The sequence below is a fragment of the Plutella xylostella genome, chromosome 4, assembly GCF_932276165.1.
Source record: "Plutella xylostella chromosome 4, ilPluXylo3.1, whole genome shotgun sequence".
Taxonomy (NCBI): Eukaryota; Metazoa; Arthropoda; class Insecta; order Lepidoptera; family Plutellidae; genus Plutella; species Plutella xylostella.
Genome location: NC_063984.1, coordinates 5,377,432 through 5,402,930, shown reverse-complemented (window position 1 = coordinate 5,402,930; position 25,499 = coordinate 5,377,432). Strand labels below are relative to the sequence as shown.

The following is a 25,499-nucleotide window of genomic DNA, read 5'->3' as shown; positions in this document are numbered from 1 at the left end:
GGGGCTTTAGCCATGCGGAACTTTCGTTTTACTACTTATTATATTGGTCTGTAATGCCATTTATTTATGTGATCATATCAATCACGATAAATACACTCGGGTGGAGATAGTTATTATATGTCCGAGAGCGAACGGTTCACATCACTTGTTATATCTCATATAGTTCGTATTTTATATTTTTTGGTGTTTCTCTTTGTCATTATATTGTTAGTTGCGCCTAGACTCACCCCTCAGCCGAAGGGATAGTTTTTAATATTGACACATAAGTTAATATGAGAAACAGTACCTACTAATACAGAAAGTTCTATTCTATTATATTTTTAGTAGAAGGTTAATAAGGTTCCGTCCGGAGTATTCAGTGCCACCATAAAGATGTGTCAGCCCCGACTATCCACATTACGCTAGCCGATAATGGGTAGCTATTACAGTAAAGAGCTGGGCTACTCAATATCTATTACAAGTCAGCTACATGCCCAATGAGCCATACCGTCTCAAACTGTTGCCAACAACTGAAGGTAAAATTAATCAAACTTGCATGGTATCGACTCAACTTCCACTGTATGTTATGTCATTGGTTAATGGGAACTTCTTAGACTAATGTTGGTACACGACACAAGGGACGTATCTTATTAACAGTAGGTAATATGAAAAGGGTATTGTGAAATCAGCGTGTATCTATTGCTTATCAAATTATAAATTATTTTACTCTATAAAGGTACCTATAAATGTTAAATTCTATTCAATGTCTAATTTTTTTTTTTGTAATAAATTGTCCTTCTTTTTTGCACCGACCCATATTGTACACAATAAAGTGTTTAAATAAGTAATGTTCGAGGTTACTGTCAAGTTGTTTAAAAAAACGGTCTAGTTAATACATACTATATACGACAATACATAATTAAACAGAAAAATAAACTAAAATCTACATTATATTTTTGTTGTTTACTCATTAAAATTGTACATAGCTAAGGATAACAGCCTACTTTGTTTTACTTTGGGTGCTTAGAAAAATAATTTTCTAGGAAACATGAATCCTTTCGTAGATGCGTTCCCTATGAGACAGGGTGTTTAAAAACAAGTTCAGGTTCCCAGGCTAAACACATCAGAGCACAAGTGAGAAGATACACAATTTCGCTGTATCGTGTTCGACGAGGAGACTATCGGATTCGTACCTACAATTTAATGGTCCAAATATTATTATTTATATTTTTGCCGTCTCTCATCTCTCCTCTCATGCAAAACGAATCTATCTATCGTCTATCTAATCTATCGTCGCACCACCGTCATCGCGGATAATAAATAAAAATAACCAGAAAAAACCGTTATTTTGTTATTTCGATTAATTAGCCAATCAGAAATGAGTACGATAAGCGAGCACGGTGATTGATTGGCCGGTGGTTTGTTTATTGAGCTGATTGGTTCGCTAATAAACTAGCGATTGAGTCTCCACTTGTGCGAGGTTCACGTCAGATCTATCATCGCTGCTGATTGGTTGTTGGGGGGACATTAATAGCTATTTGTCACCACTCGGCGTCACTACGAGTGAAACGTCATTAATTACTATAACGCACTAAATGTTATTATCATCCACCCTGTTTGTTTTAATCTCGAACTATAATTGAACAGTTTTGACACTGATTTATGGAGCCTATTGATCAAAATATTGTACGAGTATATCAGGCGAATTAATAAAAGCTCTTTTTATGGTATGAGTTTATTAAACAATAAAACGAAGTAGTTTTGTAAGAGGAGCGCGAATTTAAAACATCATTTCACGTTAACATAAAACACCATTGCACTATTGCTGTTTGACCTTTTTTGATGCTAATAAAATATAATAGGTATTTTAAACTTTGGTGTGTGCTAACGAAAGTTTCATGAAAAATGAAACAAAAGCGGAATTATATTATCTTTTGACAGTGTGATCATGCCGCGTGTTCTTTGTGTAGGGGCTGCCTTTGAACAGAATTGTTCACGCAATGTTCTTTCATTGCAAAGATGCTGCGTCGTTAAATATATTCTACAGACAAAAACCCACAAATAATGGAATGAAATAAACTCCATCGTAGCTCTTTCCCTTGATTATCGCGGGTCTCGACTTCTGATGACGGCCGCGATACAATTACCGAAAATATCCTTTTTGTACCAGATTTGGCAATTTATGTCGCTTTGTGTGTGACGCATTTTATTCATATTCACAGAATATTACTTTTGAACAAAATATGAGTTTTCAACATTAATGATAAAAGTATTTCTATTTGTTTGGGCTTTGTTAGCTTGTTCGCTGTTTCGCCAGCAAAAAACTTGTCAACAAAGTTGATGAAGCGCAACCCCGGCTAGTAAATATCTGATGGACTTGAGCAGTTCTATTGTAACAGAACAGCGAGCATTCGCCGTCATCACTTACAGGATCTGCTTGTTTTTTATGCAACATAACATTCGCTATTATCGGAATTACAAGTAATTGCTCAAGTTTATCAGCACCTCTATATATACATGTATACCTATAATAGATAGGACATTTCCGGGCGGTGTAAAAAAGGTCTGAGCACATATATTGCCGCCCTGAGACTCCCTGTCTTAGTTCCCGACATTTAAATACAGCTCAAATCCCTGCTCAGTGCTACTTATGTAACGCGGGATAATGGACTGGAAACCCGGAAAAGAGACAAAAACACAACTCTGTACTCATTTGTCTGTTGTCAGGGACGTAAATATTGGCCGGTTTGAAGTTGCTTTTATTATATCGTCTAAAAAACTCTATTCTTATCTATCTTAAACCCACACACTTGTTACCCGTGAGAAAATTAGTAAACAAGTAAGTATTTGTGATGCCCTAAATCACGTATTTCCTAAAAACATAAACCTGCTCAAATTTTAGTATAAATTGGGTCCTTAATTACACATACTAATCAGCGTAATATGTAAACTAATTAGCTCGTAAAGCGTTTATGGCTCGGGAATTATCTTTAAATAGCACCTGGTGGACGATAACGTATTATTAGTATATAAACTAGGTCAATTTACTAGCCGCTATGAAGACATATACTGAATAAAAAGTTATATTTTTTTTGTTATTTTATAGCTTTAATGTTTGTATTTACCTCACTCAATGAATATATTTTGGTACCTTTTAGATATAGGTACTACCTATCGTCTATTGACTCGACCTACAGCGATACAACGTAGATAATCTACTCATAACTAAATACTACGACCTTTGTTACATAGAATAACAGTTTGGGCCGCTTTAACATTCAAATTGATGAATAATTTCTTTGGGTAAAAACAATATATTTTTTTCTAAAAGATAAACATAGTTTTTACTCTCAATCCCATGATGCTAGGTTTAAAGAAAAGTTATGAGAGGATTGTGGCCTGATCCTACGAAAATTGGAATTTAAAACAAGTTTTCTTATAAAAGCCGAGCAAGAATTTTTAGGATTCCTTCATAAAACTTTAATATCATAGAAATACGTAGAACTGCTAGCGAGGTTTTTATTTTCATTCTGTTTACAACACCGTTTCAAATGCCAAGTTTATTTTAAAAACAAGAATAATGTTTTTATGCCCAGTAATATAATTCCATATTACCACAAAGAAGCCGTAATACTCATGCAAATATTTGGTTCGGCTCGTAAATTTGGACTAAAAATTCAGCCGAAGAACGTGCTTTGAGACATAAATGAAGAAGGGTAGAACTGTACAATGGGTCTCGGAACATAATATAAGTTTGGCCGTAAACTGTAACAGCTGCATGGGAAGTAACGGTACCCACTCGAACGGAGACCGAATGGGAAATTGAAGACGGCCAAAGCTTCAGATGATCGTCCAACGGGTGCTCTAAGATACCATTCTCAATGGCTATCCTCCTTTTATTAAGTGTTATTGTTCCTTTATTTAAATAAGGAACTAGATAACGCTATTCCATTAACGGTTGTATTGCTACGAAAATCTAGCTACGCCGCTCGTAGCATCCTGCGTAGCTGTTGCTACGGGCGTAGGCCTGCTACTACGAGTATGCTACAGATGTCGTTTCAAATACATCGGTAGGTACCACCACTGAGTTTCTGAAGTGACTAACTTAAATTGTATTTTTAAACGACTTCGAAAATGGAGGCGGCGCTCAATTCGTCTAAACCTACGTCTTTTTTGTAAGAATTTTGCGCAATAACTTCGTCACTTATGAATGGATTTTGACAATAACTTGGTGTTTAATTTTGGCAATCTAGTAGAGTGAACATTGCAAACAAAAATGGCTCGCACGAGGTTCACTGAATGGACATGGAAAGCATTTTTTCCTTGAACATTAAGGGCTAGTGTTGAAAAGGGTCTTTCTAGTGATATAGATGCTGACTAAGCATCCTGTTCGCTTAACCACATTGGTTAGATAATCCCATCTTAGATTATCTTGTCTTGCAAAGCCCTTTATATGTCTTCAATGTTTTTAATAGCAGACATTTCTGCAGCAATTTTCTTGTCTATTATATGCAGTTATTTATTTACTATAAACGACTGTTTTTTGTTTCTATTTTTTGTCTATGATTTCTGATAAATGATTTAGTATGTACACTCAGCTGCACGTCGTCGTTATACACTTCTGTACCTTGTCAAACTGAAGAACTGTCAATATTTCAATGAATGGATAGGCAGTTTCAGATTGACAACTTTGACAAGGTACAAAAGTGTATAGCTACTTATGCAGCTGACTGTACCTACCCTGTTACAAGTATAACTATCGTGTCTTATAATGTTGATGTTGTTGTTATTTACCAACATAATATTATTCCAATAAAAAACGAGACAAATAGCTTTGCCCGTCTGAATTCTCGGCATTTATGTCAGAAAAAAAAAACTTGTTGATATACAACGCAGTGAATAGCTCTAAATGACACCGGTGGCGCTGTCAGTCGCCCCGCGGTGTCCGCGCTGCGCTTGACACGTTGTACCGGGATGATGACAGCCTCCCCCCCCCCCGCCTCTCCTACCCCGCCCCAGCGACAGCCATGCGACAAATTAAAACTGTCCTTTTGCCTCCCATCTGACGTGAATAAACATGCTTACTCTCACATGATAAACAGAGTTTGGCTCGTGAATGTCGCAAAGGTAATAAACCGGGCAAACATTAATTGGACGCAAATATGTGTCTTCACAACACGCTGACCTGAAAAGTTTCCGACTAAAGCAGGAGTTTATGTTTTACTTATTTTTTGTTGTCAAGTTAATGGAGTGTCTAATCCTGCCTATAAAGATATATCAAATTGTTCTTAATACAATCGAACAGCCTAAAATCCACGTGGATAATACGTATACTTTTGCGTATATGTAGCGGGAATTAATGAATTCCAGGTAAAAGACTTGGCTAAAAGGATTTTCCTGAAACAAAGATTGGATCATGTTTAAAAAATGTGTAAGGTGTTCGGGGTTTTAAATCGAGGAGTGACAAGCGTTCCCCGCCCCCTCCCCGCGTCGTTTAGCCCCCCCGCCGGCGCCCGCGCGCTGCCACACGACTCACTGAGCAAATTTGCGAAATCTCGTTTGAGCACGTCATACATTTTTTGTATATTTTACCTGCATACCTTTGACGTATTTATGTCGTGCGGCGTCACGCTTTCTACCGTGCAAACAGCTGAGAATTATTTTTTTGCGATTTATGCCGCTTTCGTACTGGGCACTGGGAATTGTTGGGAAATTTAAGTGTACGCGGGATTGCCACGCGGCGCGGCGGCGGCGGCGGCGGCGGTATGCTAATTGACTAACCCGGACATGGAGGAGACGTTGCTAGTTAATTAGCATAGAAGCTTCTCGCTGAGCCGGCGCGGTTCTCTTTAGTGACGTTAGGTTCCTTCGCAAACGTAGTCGTACCGTAAAATCCGCCGCCCGTCCTATTTAGTTAGTGACTGAGGTACTCGCAATGATATTATACCTCGCCTCCCACTTGATCCTTTGTCGGTGTGCCGCTAACTAGACTGAGTGCTACAAACTTTCATTTGCTCACAGTGTGAAGAAGTATAAGTTTATGAAAATTTAACACAGTCGCTCTCTCATCGGCTGAAAGGTAGTAATAGAATTGGATGACAAAGTGCACACGCTTGGACTTTGCTTTCGTTCACTATTCCAGTCTTAATTAAGTTTCTCCTGTAACTGAACTCTCTGTTCTCTTAATAATGAGTACTCAGAAGCTAATCGGAGGACATACGTTTGCGTTAGCATATGTTATGCAGACAGAGAGAATGCGACATGCTCTCAGCCGACGCTCACGTTACAGCTGCACGGTAAACGCATCGCTGCGAAGCGGATCCTTGTCCCCAAATCTAATTAGGCGACGACTGAGAGATAACCGCTATCCCAACTTGCAATATGCGAGCTAGCACCTAACGTGCTTATCAAACTCCAGCAGACACTGAATACAATCCCCCGTAGATACAAAGCCGGAGGTACGAGAAATAATTTACTTAAAAAAGCATCGGAACATGTTGGTCCAGGGAGCCGTTGTCCTGAAATGATCGCAAGAGAACAGCAACGATAGAATCTTTTTGTTGTTTACACAAAAGATTCTGAAATTGCTTCGTAATTGTGCCTGACCTTTTTAAAAAGAAGTCTGGACGGTGGCATATAAATCTCTTGTTCAACAGAAATACTAAAATTAAAACTACCTTTGTGGAAGATATTTTATGTGGTTATTTGTGGTAAGTTTGATTTACGTGAACAAGGGTTTCCGAACCAATAATCACTATTTATAGGCGTTCGCAATTATGAGAAAAATAATTTTGTAGCTATTGTAAATGTTGGTATATTTCCGCTTGCTAGCTTAAAAACATACATTTGTTTTACCGACAAAAATCCCCTTCCTCTTGTGTGTTTGCATTGAGAGCATTCTCTCTACATGTAGTTCTATTGTTGTTAGCTTTTCTCATCCAACCCTCCGAGTATTTATAAAGTTAGTTTGCTACCACTTCTATTTATCAGAATGGCTGAGCTGGCAGTACAATATATGCTTGCTTACTTATTTTGGAAGCATAACCTTAAAGCAGTGCTTTTCTTGTCGTGAATATCAGATCGGCGAAAACATATAATATTTGTGTCCATACCTATACAGAGTTTCCGTGTCAGTAACCGACATTGTAAACAGAGTGAACGAGGGAATGTTGGTTCGGTTGTCATACCTAACACAATCAGCTCGAGAAACTAGACTATAACAACAAAACTCGGCCAACATTTTAAACAAATTACTTGTATTACTAAACGAGCTGAATTCAGAGTGTACAGTATTTATTCTTTATCCGGCTAAGAGTTATTTGTCTTGCCGGAGTTTGCGGCGCCGCGGGGCACGTCCCGACCGCCTTGCAGCGCCGCGCTCGAGCCTCCACTTGATCATCTTTCACGCAGACACACTGCTTTTTGCTATAACATATCTCTGTTTTAAAGTAACTTCTTAAGTAGGTTATTGTTACGTTACTACAATGTTTATAAGCACACTTTGTACACACAGTATACAAAATAGGCATAGCAGCGTGATGCCAAATAAAGAGTACAAACAGCTGTTACATTTCTAAGTCATATGACTCCGGAGGCCCGGGACGGATGTTTTCGGAGTTCCCACTTCCTTACGAGTATTGAGCCGCTCTTGACGTATCCCTGACTTTCCCAGCCCTTTCTAAGATTAATGCCAAATTGTTTATCTCGGAATTGTTTGCCCGAAGGACCTTTCCGGTTTAACCGTGAGCTCGATAACAAGCGACTCTGTAAGTAATCGCCATCCGACCCTGAAAGGGCCTAGGTGGAGCAGCCTTATTGTATTCGTACTTACAAGAAATCTTGTTTAAGGACTGGAGAAGTAGGTAAAATACATGTATGATAAACTACGGAATAGTTCTGTACAATATAATAATACGTTTGTTGTGGCTGCAATAAACTTTGGCACAGTTGTGCATGTACTATAAAAATCTAGAAAAATTGCTACAACTTCACTTTGTAGTTTCACCATTATGTCATGGTCTTTCAAACTTTGCAGTTCGAAATTACTCTCCGTAAGATTTGTGTGTTCTCTAGATACCTACGTTAAACGCCAATGTCTGCGAGGGATTTAGTTGCATTTTGCAAACGAGTGAGATCGGCCAGTCCCGGGAACAATATCCATCTGGTTTTGTTCCAGGTCGCCCGACTGCTCACATAAGCCTACTTGCTGTGTGATATGAATGCAGCGAAACTTCTTTTCATGCAGCGGGAATGTTCCAGAACTCGCACTTGCCGGGCTCAAGTGGTGTTACGTAAAAGAGCTTCATGAATTCGATCCCAGTGCCGACTTTTCTTTATAGCGCGTGCTATTGACGCTTATGACTCCGGTGATGGAAAAATTGCGTCGACGAAACTGCATTTTCACTGGCAATTCAATTTCAGTTTACCGTGTAATGGATTATTGATATTTTGTCAAAAGTACAAAAGGGAATTTACGATTCGGATGTTAATACTGGATTGAATTAATATCGCTATCAAAATGAATCAATTTTTATGTGCAGTGTAACTACAGTGTTGTTCTTATTTTAATATTTGTTCAAGCTAATTGTTGGATTAAATAGAAACGAAAATATTTTACACCATCGAGAGTTTCCCCGACTATGTACGTTTCCTGCATTTGAATATGAGTTCAAATCCGAATATAGAATAGTGCTCAAAATCAATTCCGCGATATATTCGATTTCACAGCTCAACCAGTAAGCCAACGTTTTGTGTCCTGAGCTTAGCTCCCGATACTTACCTACTGCGTCCTGCAGCATATCTTGCTCGCCCACTCTTTGAATTTCCTCTTTTTGTTGGAATCTGCGAGTTCCATTCCGCTCCAGTCTAATGGACACACGCGGGGACTGTATAACATCCGCTATTTTCCTACTCCTTGCTTTTTGTATCTTCGTCTTTCGTTTCAGCGTGTTTACTGAGTACATATACAATTGTACATACATACCTAAAGGTATAATGAGACAATTCCTTTTCTTTCCTTTAAAAGAAGCATTAAGGCGATTAAATGAATATGTAAACGTAACACGAGTGGTAGTCCCTGGTGACTACACTGTATGCTTTAGTTGGAGGTTGGAGGATAGTTGTCAGAAGTTGTGCCGCGGCGGGGCAAGTTCCCCGCACGCGGGTCCTTCGACAACTCCGCACATCTACTCTCAGTCTTACTTCACCACTTTTCCGCGCAAATTAAATTCCTCACTAACCCTTTACTCTCTTGGGGATTTCGCATCGAATCGAACCGATTCCGAACCTATTGCATGTAGCTTTACTTTTTAAATTAGATTTAGGACAGCTGCACACTTGCGAGCTCGGCGCTATGTGGGAATAGCACTCAAAGTAAGAATTAGATTGAATTCAAACTTAGTTTATGGCACCGTTTCAAGTACATTTTGTTTTTACCTCGATTTTATGGCGATTTTCGAATAATACCCTGTGCGAGATAGCTTTAGAGCTGATTTACTTCGAGCAAATATATCTTGAAAGAGGATCGGATTCGCGATCAAGACGTCGCTTCACTTGACTAGATATTCATAAATGTATTCGCGGTGCTATGTCAAATATCCTATAATAGTCTATTCTCATAAATCTACCTTCCTATTTTACTGAAATAGCTTTATGTATAATGTGAAAATTTCCTCTTTGGCAAGTTAGCTTCCTGCTTTAGTTGTATTAATTATTTATTTCATCATAAAGTCGTAAAACAAAAGTTATTCATAATAACTTTTGTTTTAACCTTTCGGCTTACTATACCACTATTGCAACACCCTTTATATTAAATTTTTAACAAAACGTACTGGCTCACATTCTGCAAAGCATAAATTACTACGTGTTACTGCCATATTGTACATGTATGTTTTGATTTAAGTACCCACCATATTAAGCAAGTTTCAGAATGTGTTTATTTATGCTATGAGGAGAGTTTTCGTAATTAAAGAATAATCTAGACCTAGTTTAAATTAGAAAACTATTTGTGCAGTGAAAAGTTAAAAGGTTTATAGACGATGCACTATTATTATTAGATAAGTGAAAAAAAAAAACCTCCTATTAGGATTATTCAGAGCTTGATAGGTGTATATTGCTATCTTGGTATGCCAATATAATATTTTAGTTGTGACTAAAATCTTAATACGTTCAGTTACTCGTTCAAAACTTATATCACATAAATCTCCACCTAATACCTACCATGTAAGGGTTTTGCAAACGAGCGCAAAATTTAGTTGCCATGTTGTAAGCAAAGTAGGCACGAGCCAGCCATTAATTATCTGCAACGTATGCACATCGACTATATTATCTGCCATCCGCTGACGGGTTTCCTCCACATACTGCCAAATAAGTTTGTTGTCTTTTTTGCCATATTCCACGAAGTCAACGTGAAGCCAACCGTAGCTCCCTCCAGAGGTTTGGGCAAGATATTGCGAGTAAACAAAGCCTCGGTAAAAATATAAGATAACCTTGCGTTTTTGTTCTCAACAAAGATGATTAATATACACGTATAAGTACGTGTTCTGCATACGTGTTCATTTTCTTTATAATGTGGTCGTGTTTTCTGTAAAGTCCATTATATTGTGTCCGACATTTATTTTGTCTTTAATGAAACCTCTTATTCGTCGCTAAATATTAAAATAGAAGAAACAGGAAAGGTAGGAATGTATTTTTCATTCCATACGTGCTCCAGTAAATCGAAAGTAAGTATACGGCGTGACTTAAAAACCGTTCTTTATAAAAGGAAGTGCTCAGTTTAATAATCAGAATCATGGCGGTACTTGGTGTGTATTATCCTAAGTATGGGCATAAATCATTCTAACCGTCGGAGCGGGAGCAGCGCGATATTGTGGTCCAAATAAAGTTGATTCACGACATGCGACCCGTTCCACATTTTCTGCAATATTGTAAATTTTTGCTATCACATTTGAAGTTGTACAAAGCTAGAACATAACCTAATCCAGTAAACGTGTTTTCACCAACATCCTGGCAACGGTTTGATCTTAGTTACGGGCCTGACTAAGAATGGGAACCCTTTGAAATAAAACCGATACAATTTATGAAAAGGCCGTGGGAACTGTGCATGGCGTCTTTAGGAGCGCCCTTGAGAACCTTAAGAGATTGCCGACTTTTGTTGTGCGATGTTCTGTGTAGTTTCGAATGAATCAGTCTAAATTTCCTTTCATCTGTGAATAGAGAGGTTGATTTTATTATGTTGTATTGGATGGGCGGCGCATGGGTGTACAAATGGAAGGTTTTATATCGGAGCGGCGCGGCCGGCGAGTGGACCTTCCGTCCGCTGCTGGCTGGAAGTAACTCCATTTTTTATATCGCACATTACATTGAATAAAATTCGGCGTCGATCCCATCCACGGGGCAAACAGGCGCTGGACTGAAAATTATGTTAAATTTTCCCGCCTTCTCCTATAGAGATATCGTCCAATATACTTTACGTACTGGAATTTCTACAAGATAAATGCCTGTCTTTTAGCAGGGATTTTGCCGACTTAGTATTCATGAGATTTTTATTTTACTGCTCAATTGACCTTGTTTAAATCTTAAAGATAAACAACGAACATAATATTATTGTATTTGCCGAAGTAATTAGCGCGCTGTTCCGATAAAACAGGAAATAAATAAAAGTATGTACAGCGTCCGTCGCGGAGGAAATGCGGACAAACAACGATCCGTGGAGCTTACTCTGCTGACAAAACGACTGCTAATGTGATTTTAATATAACAATAAAATATCACTGCAGATAATGTGCGGTATGCTGGGACCGAATCAGATATTGAATTGGATCGGAAATCAAATTCTCGTACGTTTTTAACTTGTGATAGAACTAAAAAACAATACGCTTTATTACGTTACTGATCAAATCGATTGTTTGTTTGTTTTAAAAGGTCTTTATTTTCATAAACTTACACAATTATTTAACAACCCAGTATACATTAATCCTAGGCTAAACAATCTTAAGATAATAACGTTTACAAGACTTACAATCTATTGAAACATATGAATAAATGTGGGATTAATTAAGTAACATCAGCTGTGAGATAAAAAACTATAAAACAAGTTATGTAACATATTAGTAAATGCACATTTTTAAGATAGGTAGGTATATAATAAAAAAAAAACAGGAACTTATACACGATAAGAATAAGTAGGTATAAAACCTACCCTAACAAATGACAATATAACAATATATACTTATTTGTGACTTAATCATAGCATTAAGTGACAACAAAAGCTATTTAATTGCATAAAATAAATAAAGCATTAGATAGGTATCAAATACTAGACCGATAACTTTTAAGATTAGAAGTTTACGGTAAGTAGGTAGTTGTTAAAAGTGCGGCTGCGAACATAAGCAGTGCGAGCTGCGGCGGCCGGCGACGCGATCACGCGCATGACTCATGATGGTCACGCAGTGTCCGCGCGCCCGTCGTGATGCAGCAAGTAGTGATGGGGTAGTTTCGTCACATATCGATATCGATAATTAGACGTCATGGGACGGGTTGTGCCAATCATCGAGATGAGGTTGTTAGGATGGTCAGGATTAGTGATATAGTAAAACTTCATGGTCAATCTTATAATGAAGTCGATTAATCTAGGAAAATCTATTTTTTTGTGTCGAATCGATTATAAATTTATAATCCTTACCATCTGCGGAAGAAAAACTGAATGTTTTCGGAATAATGCAAACTTGGAAGATCGAATAGTAGGTAACAAATAAAGCAGTTGTAAAAACGAGTTGAAATAACTCTACACGAGCAGATCGCACCCCGGCATCGTTGAACCACTATACATTTTTAACGTATCCGCGTCTCAGGCGACACTTTGCCACACTTCTTACAAAGAAGATTTATGCTAACACCTGGAACAAGATTAGAAAACGAGAACAGAGGTGACTACACTGACTACTGAGGAAACGAACATTGTAGAAGAAAGATGGGATTTTTTACATTACATTGGTGAAGTCACCGTCTAACATTCAGAAGTGCATGTTAAAAGGGATATGGCGTTGTTACTATTTCTGATTTTAATAGAATTTTGAAACATATGTAAAAACATACCTAGTTATTGGTAGTTCCTGTAATTTAAACACATCTCTACATTTTCCGTGTCCTAACAATTTTCCACGGCAAGTAATGGCGCACGTAAATTTAATCTCGTCTACTTATCCTGAAACATTTCATGGTCTCTGATTTTTATGACATCCAAGCGATATAATTAAGACCGTGTTGAGGGTTCTAACAAATTATTTAAAGTACTTTACTAAATCAAAAATATACTCAAGATATTAGAAAAAAACGCAGGATTTCATCTAAGTACTTATATACTTATCAAACCAAGGTCGATTCTGGATGCCTTGACGTCAAAAAGGTCGTTTAGTGCCGGAAATTAATAACAAAAGCAATTTCACTATCGTCAAAGCGATTTTTTATTTTAGTACTCTAGATATAACTTTTTGTTTGGTTGAATGGTATAAAGTAATAAATATATTTAGTCCACGCTTTTACACATATATTTTTTGTTTGTGCATTAAAGAAATAAATTTATAAATAATATTGTTGACAAGAATAACTTTGACGAAACGATAGCTAAAAACTGAATAGAGTACCCCTATGACTCTATATAATTCGTTTTACTTGGAGGTCTGAAAATTAAAGTAATTTAAATTAGGTAGGTACGTAAACACATTTCTCACTGAGGTACTTCATTATAATTCACCTCAGTAATATTTCTCTGACAATTTTTTACTGTAGCAGGATTTGCGGGGATCAATCAGCGCTGCCTTTTAGTGAGCCCGCAACCGCGGAGCGTTGTGGTCCATTTATTTGGCCTCCACTATATTTCCGGTCTTTTACCAAGGCCGCTTCGGCCATGTTTGTGGACGTACCCACATTAATTCCTTGGCAAGCATTGTTTTTAACCGCCGGAAAAGAGGTCGGTTATAGTATTAGATGCTTATGTCTGCATGAACGGATTCTAATGCGTTTTTTATTGTTTGAAAGTTGATTAGATTTTGAGTATCCTTCGTTCGATCAAAAGCAGTTGCGTCGCTGAAAATTATGTATATCTTACTGCATTGTTTGCTGCAGATTATTTGATAGAAGGCAGTGTAATCATTAGATTTTTGAGCACTAGAAAGTACAGTCAAGGAGGGTTTTATCAAGATTTTCATTGTAAGTACAGTACTGAAAAACGTACCCAAAACATCACAATACTGTATTTAACTATGCACATAAATGAATGAAAGAAAAGAGTATGCGGAGCTGACTGCCAACCTCCAATAGTGGAGAGGCACTTGAAGAAGAAGATAAATCAATGTACCTATAATTATATGTGAAAGCTTGTTATTAACTCATGATACCTACTACAATGTTTATATCTCTGTATTTAAAGTTGTTAGCTTTCCTAATAAAATAAAATAAAAATAAAATAATTGTATAACACTTATGTAAAATATTTTATTATGTACCTAGGTACATTAAACACCCCATACAGAATTTGCAGTGCCGTTCATTCTCAAAGAAAAAAATATAGCAGGTACAGTGCAGACGAGGGCGACTTGATCGTGGATGCACGTCGCTCGCTGAATGCCCCGTCCACAATCGCGCGTGATACTCGCCATCAGTATGCCCACGGCGCCTCGCAGCAATTACACCGATTGTGCTGCCACTGCCCAGCCCCCCCGACCCCCCTTCCGCACTTTAAACCACCCGGCTTTCTTATGTCCACAGAAATAATTAAAACCCCAAATAAAAAGCATTGAACCATTTACTCATCCGTAATATCCCACGGAATCCGCCCAAATTATGCCACAGACAAGAAGTGGAATAAACAGAGTGAACCGTTTTTAAGCAAAAAACGTTAGGGCGCTAAGTGCTAATTTCGTAAAGCGAATTGTGAAAAGGAAATGGATTCGGCGAATATTTGAAGCTTCGTTTACACAAGTCTTCAAAGCAGTTATTTACTTACTTTTAAAATTATTAACATCGGGACAGTCCGTGGAAAGGTTTTCGCAAATAAATATACATCCGCGCTGGTGCACGATGCGATGGTGTCGAGATGAATAAACATTTGATTATACATATTTATTTCATTTAAATTCAATACTTTTATTATTGTAACGGATTTTATACACAACATTCTTTGCTTTTCGAAAAGGCTTATAGTAAATCTATTTAAGGTCATCTATACACGACAATAACTACACTACATCTATATGTGGTTTGTTATTTAACTCAGGCCCCTCACGGCTAAGCCGATCACGATAAATTATCCATTGTTAGGCTCCGCATTCAACGGAAAGCGGTTTTGTTCAATTCTTCGTCTCCTCGTCAATGGGAAATTTATTACCGCTTCTGTCGAATTCAAATATGGCCGATTATATCAGCGAAGTTAAATGCTCGAGGTGAAGATGCTAATTTTCCTTTTAATTCAGACGCGGAATTAATGGGTCTCCTGAGCGGCCGAATGTGCGATTCGAGCCCTTTTTACTAAACCTTGGAATCAGGGCAAATGGCCGCAGAGGCGATAACCGACTGAAAGTCTCTTATAATAACAAGGCTAGCGAAGGCACTCGCATTTGCAATTGTTAATTACATTAAAACAGCTACAGACTTAAATGTTTTTTTAAGTTCGGCTGATAACATTTGGAGAGCTCCTTCTCACAACGTATTTAAACGCATAACTCGTGCTCACTACCATAGCAAGTTAACCTATTAATATTGTTGAGTAACATTGCGATTATTTACTTCTATGTTTGTTATAAGGTGTGCAAAAAAACCAAATACAGAATTAGACATAATTATGTCTCCTGTAATTCCTGTAAGTTGACTGGTAGATAATACTTTTAGTAGGTACCTATTAAGCCCACTCTTAGTACTTTGTATTAGTTGCAAAGTGATCTAGCTAAAATTGCGGAGTTGTACAGCTTCATTCAGATTCAACTTTTGTGTGGCGTGCACTTTGATTACGAGAAAACTTATATGGGTCGTGTTTTAACTAAGTTTCAGTTCTTAGAAGTTCCGAGTATTATTTTAGTTTTGAATAAATCATGGCTTGCCAACGAATTCTAACACTGAACTCGGAATGAAAAGGGAGTTTTTCGCTAGATCTCTGTGGTTGGTCCGCAGTGGCTGGGGTTTCAATAAAGTTTGGGGGAAGCGAAAAAGGGAAAATCTATTTTGGCAGTTTGTGTATTCGCCATGTGTCTGCGGCTGACCTCCGCTGCGCTGCCGAGAATCTGTTGTGAGGATCCATATCTCATGTTCCTTCCAAACCAGTGATCTCTCACACGGCAAAGATTGCCTCCCAAAAGTATGAAGATTAATCTTTTAAATCGAATAATATTAGCAACGTAGCTACGTAGTTACGAGTCTAGTTAGACTCACAAGTACTCGTATATTCATAATATCACATTGTTCGTAAAATATTACCCGTTATATTATAAAACTTCTTCGCGTTTTATTAAATTTATGACGTATCACAGGCACGTATATCAAATTTGTGGTTTTATTTTTTCGTTTAGGTGTGGCGGGCATGGTACTCATTTAATGGTGATGCGAAGAAGCAATATTTTTCGGGTTAAACCTTTTGAAATTTAAATAGTTAAGTTTTAATGTGAATCAGCCATAAATAACTTAAAGGTGTCAGGAAATGTACGGCATAGCGAGCGGTCGAATTATCGTCTCTGTAAGGCAAATTTACTGCCACACCCACAATGATAATAATCATCCCGTATTTTTTCTCCTCAATTCATAATTAATGAATTTAATATGCCATACTTTGAAGTAAACCAACAAAACATTATGCAGAGACGATATAGATATATAATTGTGATATTTATACGAAATAAAATGGCGACCGAATGGCGTAGTGGTTAGTGACCCTGACTACTGAGCCGATGGTCCCGGGTTCGATTCCCGGCTGGGGCAGATATTTGTTTTTAAACACAGATATTTGTTCTCGGGTCTTGGATGTGCCCGTAAAATGGCAATAGGCCCGCCCCCTATTACATTGGGACTAACATAACACTCTGGCGAAAAGTGGGTGCAGCAATGCACCTCTGCCTACCCCGCAAGGGAGTACATTAGTACAAGGGGTGAGTGCGTGTGTTTATACGAAATAAAACGAACGTTACTCGAATGCGTCGGTCGGTCTCGTAATTAAATGAAGCAGCATGTTGCCTGATATGATTTGGCAGCGTGTCTTACATAGTTAAAAACTCGTCATATCCTTTTAACATGATGTGCAAAGTTGCCAAGTGTGTGTCGCCCCTCCCGCGCCCCGCGCCCGGCGCCCTCCCCCTCTGACGTGTGGACTGCCGGATACACACGGCCCCCTAAATGGATTAGCTATCTCTACATAAATACGCTATTGTTATGATTTCAGTGGCTTTCATGACGAAACAAAAGAAAATTAAATGTTCCCAGAGAAGCGCGATAAAACAAACCTTCAATTTCATTATCGGGCCTACCTTTTGGCTGGTTCGTACTCGCTGCTGAAATATACTCTACTTACTTTGCCTTAAGAAAAAGGGAGAAAAAGCGGTCAAAATTATCACAAAAAGTTTGTTAATAAATTATTTCTAAATTTCCTTTTCTTTCCTTATTATAGTACCTACATATGTATCTCAATCAAGAAAAAAAAATGTATTATTTTGTTCACTAAAGCTCTTCTAAAGGGCAGCATAATTCCTGAGGCCTAGGTCACTGAGTTTTCATTTGCAGCCGAGCATTTAAGTGCGCGGTGTTTTCAAAGGAGTAATTAATCCGGCACGTTTTTGCCTGACGACGCTTTCTTTTACTTGGTATTGAGGGGCAATGCTCGCTGGCAACATCTGTGGCTGTGATTGGTGTCTTTAATATGCATAGACGCGTGACGGGGGCGGTGGCGGCGCGGGGACAGCCGACGCCGTCTCACGCCACACGCTCACTCGCCTTTACCGTAAACACAAACGACACTACAGCCAAAATGTCGGACAACTTTGATATACTCCTACACAGCGCCGCAGCTTTCGTACCTACTTTCAACCGGTATTATATAGTTGGCATATATTAATAATTTATACCACGTGAAATGACTCGCAAGACACTGGTGTGAAACTAGCTATAAATTATAAAGTTGAGCGTTGAATCCACATCTGCGGTAGGCTGTACTGAAGTAGACGTAACGAAGTGAGCGTTCGCATTTTCCACCCTTATTACTGATTATTATGTACTGTTTTTGTTTATCCGTTGTCGGCGCAAACAGCAGCGGAGAGATTTCATTCGTGTTGGTTTATCATTTTCTCTCTCCCGTGCCGAGTTTCATCTAAAGTATTTGCCTCGATTGAACTTGTAAATGGCGCACTGGCGCCGGGAAAAATAATCTTTGAAAGGTATCGATGTCGAAAATACGTTTTAGTTTTTTTATATAGGTCACAGAGATATTCATGCTGTGCGCTCTGAAATTGGTGCCAAACATGCCAATTAGTTTCATTAAAAAAAAGTAGGTTCCGGTTCTTCGTGGGCAAGGACGTTTGCGACCCAATTTTTAAGAAAAGTTTCAGAATCAATATCGTTGCCTTTGCAATGAGTTTCTAACGACTACAAAAGTTCAAATGTAAGTCAAACTCTGACTTTTGTGGTTACCTTGGTTAGCTTGTTCAACCAACTCTGAGATTAGAAAAATATGAAACGAATAAAAATGTGAATAGTCTAATGACGGTTTTATTTATTTCATTGATAGTTAATTTAAAATTAAAACATCCGTTTATTAAATAGATTAAAATACTAAGTGCTACGATTATTTTATTGTCTAAGGAAAATACCTATTTTATTTATTATTAACAGTTGAAACCAATTTCATCATATCACACTGCAAACAGGCAAACGTATGTTAACACAAAGATAATGAATATCGTTTGTTACAAAACTGCTAAATACCCCATAAAGTTTTGAAACCAAACAAAGTTTTAATTAAAACCGTGTTTGTTCCGAATAGGAACCTGAAAATAATACTATATGCTAGCTAAGCCTCGTCGGCCGCGAGTGCGGGGCCCTATTCTTGTAGCTGGCTCTGCTTTATGAAGGTTTTCTCACCAGGTTATTACGGCCCGCGTGATATATTATTCGCTTTTCACCCGCAACTTGCATTTGCCGTAGAACGTAATACGTGTGCGTGTTCGTACAACTGTTTAACTAGCCCGGGTTTCTTCCTCGAGGGCTAGCAATGCAACTCATCCTTTTCTCTTAGCTCTAAAAATGAAAAATGTTTCCGCTTTTGTCCAAATAATTCAAACTCAGTGGTTTTATATTCTCGTTTACACGTGAATTATTTGCACAATAAAGTCCCCAGCGCGCCTTTACAGGCCTTTGAACACGATTTGGCGATACCACTTCAGCATTTATTAATAACGAGTGTAATGTTGAATACCATTATGACCATGGATGCTTTCAACACAGATTTTACATTGGATTTCAATTTAATCCGAGTTCTTATTCAAAATTATCTCACACAATTCAGTTCTTTGCTTTTGACCGAAAACCTTTTATGTCGCGGAAATTGCCTTTATGCCGCTATGTTTATACCTTTTAATATAACGGTTGGTCTTTGGGATCCAATAACAAATAGGATTGCTTTAGTGATTAACGTATCGTTTTGATTTACCTCTAGACCCTTTCCGTATGCCTGGAGTAGTTCAGCGTATTCCCTTGATAGTGTAGGGCTAACGAGTTTTTATCATGTCCAGTCTGGGGCGGCGGCGGCGGGGCGGGCTCGGGGCGGGCAGGGCGATCTGTCGGCAGACCGCACGTCCGCCGCCCAACTTTGTTACGCCACAAATCACCGGAACGCACCCCTTTAAACACTTTTAAGGCGTGATTTATTCCGTCTCTTGCCGTGGAAATTATCCACACTCCTAATCCGGCCCTGTATTATTCTGAAACTTTGTTGCAGCGGATTACGTGATCCTCTATAGAGTATCCAACGGCCCGCTGAAGAAGTTGAGACCGGGAATTAAGTGTAATGGACGTATATTTTTACTGAAGGAAACTGGTCAGTGCTGCGATGAACTATGTTTTTTATAATTTAATTCAACTGTAATTTAAACTTGCAATCCATCTGGTACGGGTACTTTGCTTTATTTTATGTATTTATATATACATTCTATATGTATATATTTAATATGGGGTTTGTGAATTGTCGGCTAAATAGTATATATATCAAATCAGATGTGGTGACTCAAGGTGTGACCTCTTTGTTGAAACTTGAGAATGAGAAGGTCCGCCCACGCGACCCGGCCCTACTATATTTTTAGCTTTCTTTCGCTGACTTATATTTCTTGTATTACGAAAAATGCCGCAAACTGATTTAAGAGCATCCATTGAAAGCCCAACCAAAAGCATCAACAGTAGGTTCCTACCCTATTTCTGTATTTTTTTGTCATTTACTCTGTTTCCCTTTTGTTGTCACTGATTCAAGTCTCTTGACTGAATTTCTTACAATTTTTCGTGTAATTTGATTTAGTATGATATTTATTTAAACATAGTTAAATTCATAGACTTCATGGATTCCATTCCAACCCAGGGGTAACCTTCTAAAACCGCCGTACAGGTTTCAAGTAGCAGTACCTAAGTTTTTCATAATTCTCGTTTGATCAATATCGTGGCATATTCGCAGCGGGAGGCGCCCCCGCGACCCGCGAGCGGCAAACAAACACAACAATTTGCATTTTAACTACCTGTTAACTGCAGCGCTTACCCTATTGTTTCCTTTTATCTCTCCGATCCGACCCGATCCGTCATAGCGAAAATTTCCCTCTATCAGTGAATCAGATTCGATGCGAGTTCGATTTAGATATCTAAATTTAGAGTGTAGAGAAAATGCTGCAAAAATTCTGTGTGCATTTTATTTTGTTAGTATCGATATACGTATATATTTTTTGTTGTCGATGTCGACGAAGTTAGAGCTATAGTCTTTGTTAGTCGGAAATTTGATATTTAGAATATCGGAGGTTATTTGAAAATCTCCTCATGCCACTGAAATACTTTGTAAATGACAAAGGTTTCTGCTAGCACGCTTTTTTATGTAATCACATGTAAATACAAGCGTACAGGGATTACATAAAAAAGGAACTTGTAGAAAGCTGACCTATTTTATTGAACGGAAAAGTAACAACAACATGGTATTCCTTGAAGCAAATCGGGGAAATCTGATAAAATTGACTAGGCCGAGCAACGCTCTTAATTTACTTTGTATCTCTATGTAGGCTCAGGTTCACAGATAAAGAACTGCTATATCCTTCTCTTTACAGCCTCCTTTGTAAACAAACAACTACGCAGTGGGCCATGCGACCCCTTTCAAGACATTTTACAATTCATGCCTTTCTTAACCTAATTACATTTTTACTCGCTTTACAAGAAAACTTTTGCGTCTAATCTAAACCGGGAAGTCGCAAAACCAGTGATGGTTATCATCCAAAGTACTCGTAATTATGACAGTTTAAAAATTACATCAAGTTTCCCTCTAATAAAATAATAATGTCATATTTTTCAATACAAAATGCCGCTGTGCTGTCCCGAATAAATCATACACAAAGTCTGCACTTATTCGAAAGTGTAAATTAAAAAAGTTGTACCAATTTTGAATGAGTTATTGTGCAGTGTTCCAGCCGTGAGCCATAACTGGGGAATACTAGCAATTTTGATGTTCGAGTATCAGGGCGTATGTATTTGGAAATACTTCGTGTAACACTCGGAGGCAAAAAGTTTATCTCGTATGAAAAAAGTTTTATCTTTTCAATAGAGTTGGGCCGCTCGACTGGCCGCGCGTGATCGGACTTTGTTGCGGGACTATGAATAACTATGTAAAGTGTGTTAGTGCGAGTAGCGGGTGAGGGCCGAGCATGGTGGCTGGTGGCGGTGGATGGTCGAGCTCGTGGTGATGGGTGCAGAGACGCGGCCTCATGGCTAACTCCGCGGACCTGTCGCTGGTCGCTGCCAACCTGCTACGACTCATAATCGGTAAGTTCTCATAACTATCATTTCATTATTGACGGTTATCGTAGTAGGAGGTTCCGTTGAAATATAGAATAAATGGGTTAACATGAATGGGTAATTATATTCCTTCCGAAACATCTAGGTAAATTTACGAAATAGTAATAATTTCTTTACTCAAATACTCAATACTCTTAAAGTCATGGCAACCTTTTTGCTTCTCGCTTTGTCTCTGTCCAAAATGCAAGAACATTTTTAAAAGGTTTTTTTCTTTTGATACGTTCGCCGACTCTTCAAAATCTTTTTCTTGCCTGAATCTGGTACAATAAAATGAGGATTAATTTACGTTCGGCAGTTTATCTCTCCATTTCGTCTTTACCGTTGGTTTTTGCGCTATTACGTGGAGAAGTCTCGGGTATTTCCTGCGGCAGTGCGGCGGCACATGTCGGCTGTGCCGTGCAGCCAACAGTTGCATTGCCTTTGCGTTTTTTAATCATCCTAATGCTTCCTTTTGCGCCCGCTCTACAAATTGTCACGGGCGTTTATGCTAACCGTCTGCTAAGGCAGCTACGCTTAATTTGTTGCTGTAAGGTTCATTTTAGTGTTTACGTTACGGTTATAGCGCCGGCTGTTACAACAAGCTGCGTCGCACCGAAATGCCTTGTTAGGGTTCCGTGGGCGCGCCTACCTGCCGCCATTTGTGAGGCCGTTAAATACCCGTAACTTAGTTATTGCATAAACCTAAGCTAAGATACGCAGTATAAATTATAGCTTGAAAGTTAAGGACCAGCGTACCTTTAGACCAGTACCTGTTGTGATTTTACGCATAGTAATATACATACATATATAGTAGGTAGGATTCAGCGTAAAATCTACATGGCGTGTTTTGAAACTATACAAGGCCAGAACGCAGAGGTTGGGACTGCTCGCGTATATTTTCAAATTAAAATGTTACCATGATTTACTTGAAAGTATACAAGGCCATTACGCACTAATCGCGTATATTTTCAAGTAAGTTGGCCCAAAATTATGGCTTGAAAATATACTGCAGCAGTTACCACTGCGTACTAATCGTGTATATTTTCAAGTGCCAAGCGGCAATGCGAGCACTTGAAACTATACATGATTAGTTACCAGGTAGTTATTTTGAATTGTTCCTCTCTCTTTCTTTCATGCGAAATAGTAGTATAAGTCTGTTGCTTTCTAAATATTGCATCATCATTCCGCACTTGGCATTGTTTTCGTAACGTGTTTTTTGTTTACATCGTACAGTTAAAAAGTAAATTGATTAAAATTAAACTGTAGAACTGTTGTAAATAGTAAAAATGATCTCAGAAGAGGGTGTACAATAATTCATAAAAGACAATTACGGTGAATTCAAAACTTGATGAAAAATATGTCTGTAATAGGTCTATAGGACAATACCTATCACACTCACGAGCAATGAATAAGTCCAAGTAGCAAAAAGTCAACATCAAATGACCCCAATTTGTTAAAACATTTAATTTAGAATTTGATCAAAATTTACGTTTTTAGTTGGTTATAATAATATTTTGATGCGCTGTTAAATGTACTTTAATATTTCCGACAGCGTCATTAAGCTAGTCTTTTCCGTGGAGCTATCGTCACTGGAACTTTTTCATTGCTCGTGAGTGTAGTAGGTATTACTCTTAATTCATATAAATAATAAGATATTAGTATTCTTACTTGCAAGTATGATTGCTATAAATATCATTTTATCAATCAAATTAGAGCTTGTTCATCTTTATTTATTAACATTATATAGGTATGACAGGCAGAACAAGCAAATTGTAGTCATGTGCTTGTACCGAAATAGTTAAGTAAATCAGAATCAGCATGTGCGTAATAGCAATGTATACATATTTTCAAGAACGATTCAGTAAATCCCAACTTGAAAGTATACGCGATTAGTACGCACAAATCGTGTATATTTTCAAGTAAAATATTATTTTTTTTCACTTGAAACTATAGGTACAGTGCTAGTACACTATGGGTGCGTTCTGGCCTTGTATAGTTTCAAAACACGTATCTACATGTGTCTTCAGTTAATTTTAAAGCTATAGTAAAAATGCTTGACATATACATTGTATGTAAAAAAAAAACACGCACTCACGCGTTGTACTAATGTACTAATGTACCTCCTTGCGGGGTAGGCAGAGGTGCATTGCTGCACCCACTTTTCGCTAGAGTGTATGTTAGTCCCAATCCCAATGTAATAGGGGGCGGGCCTATTGCCATTTTACGGGCACATCCAAGACCCGAGAACAAATATCTGTGTTTAAACAAATATCTGCCCCAGCCGGGAATCAAGCCCGGGACCATCGGCTCAGTAGTCAGGGTCACTAACCACTACGCCGTCGTCACCGTATGTATCTACAAAAAAACGCCAAGACTATATTATAGTATATACATATTTTCCCTCATATTCTACCCACCGTTAACACCCCCGACATTCAACATTAAAAGTCTCATAACTTTTGAAAGACTTAGGTAGCTTTTTATTATTTTTTTATAAAATATGCCATAGGATACTCGGAGTAGCACTATACCTACTCCAAAAAAACTAAACATAAATCGGTTTAGCCGTTTGGGAGCTACTCTACCACAGACAGATACACAGACACGTTAAACTTATAACAACCCTCTCTTTTCTTCGGGGATTAAACATTGTGCTTTCATGAACCACGAGTAATAAAACATATGAATACCGCATACGTTATATCAGGAAAACTAATATCTGACCCAGTTGTGAGTCTTCCATATTACTCGGGTAACATAATAACAAACTAGACGTCTTCGCGACTCAAATATCATCTCGACTAATTGCTACAATTACTACAGACACTGTCAAGAAGACATCATTGAAGTGACATATTAACACGCGGAGTAGCCTTAATTATGTTCGGGCAAAACATCTTCATAAGTAAATAAAATATGTCACGTTTTCTGAAGTTGTACTTTTTTTTTGCATGTAGCACCGTTCTCTACTCTTTACGTAACGAAATTCAAAAACATAACATTAGTTCTAGATATTTGTGTGAAAGTATTGCCAAAAGGACATTTTCTATTAAATATTCTGTGTCATTTCTTGTGAACCTAATGTACTGTCGTATGTCGTCACTAAAATCTCTTTTCCGTTCCCTGTAGGTGGCACGACACGACGCGCGCCATTCCTTGGCATCTTTACTACCATTCTTTAAAAATATGCCTCGTTTCTGTTTATCTAAATTGCGGTGCACTGCTGTGCCGTATGCAGACTTAGAAACAACATGCATTCTTGATATACTTCTATATTAAACATTCACGCTTTAATCTTTAGTAAAAATCGCCCGGGAATTCCTAAATTTCATATTCTTTTGACTTCGCTCATGTTGCAACATACTTTTGTGTTTTGTATTACTGAACAAACTGTACATGTTAATACTCGTAATAGGTATTTAAAATATTCCAAAGGGATTAGCAAGTGATTATGACACAAATGTTTTTACTAGT

At 38.1% G+C, this 25,499-nt stretch overlaps 1 protein-coding gene across 8 annotated transcripts in view; it reads left to right on the top strand.

Annotated features, from left to right (window-relative positions):
• Nucleotides 1-25,499, top strand: part of LOC105380345 (neural-cadherin) — a 245,928-nt gene that overhangs the window by 119,336 nt on the left and 101,093 nt on the right. The window contains exon 1 of one of the 8 annotated variants that reach the window (XM_048630107.1): nucleotides 21,047-22,013. The exons of the other annotated variants lie outside the window; for them this stretch is intronic. Coding sequence (XP_048486064.1) covers nucleotides 21,956-22,013 — 58 coding nt within the window. The 5' untranslated portion in view covers nucleotides 21,047-21,955. Of the gene's footprint in view, nucleotides 1-21,046; nucleotides 22,014-25,499 lie in introns of those variants that run through there. 8 annotated transcript variants of the gene reach the window in all.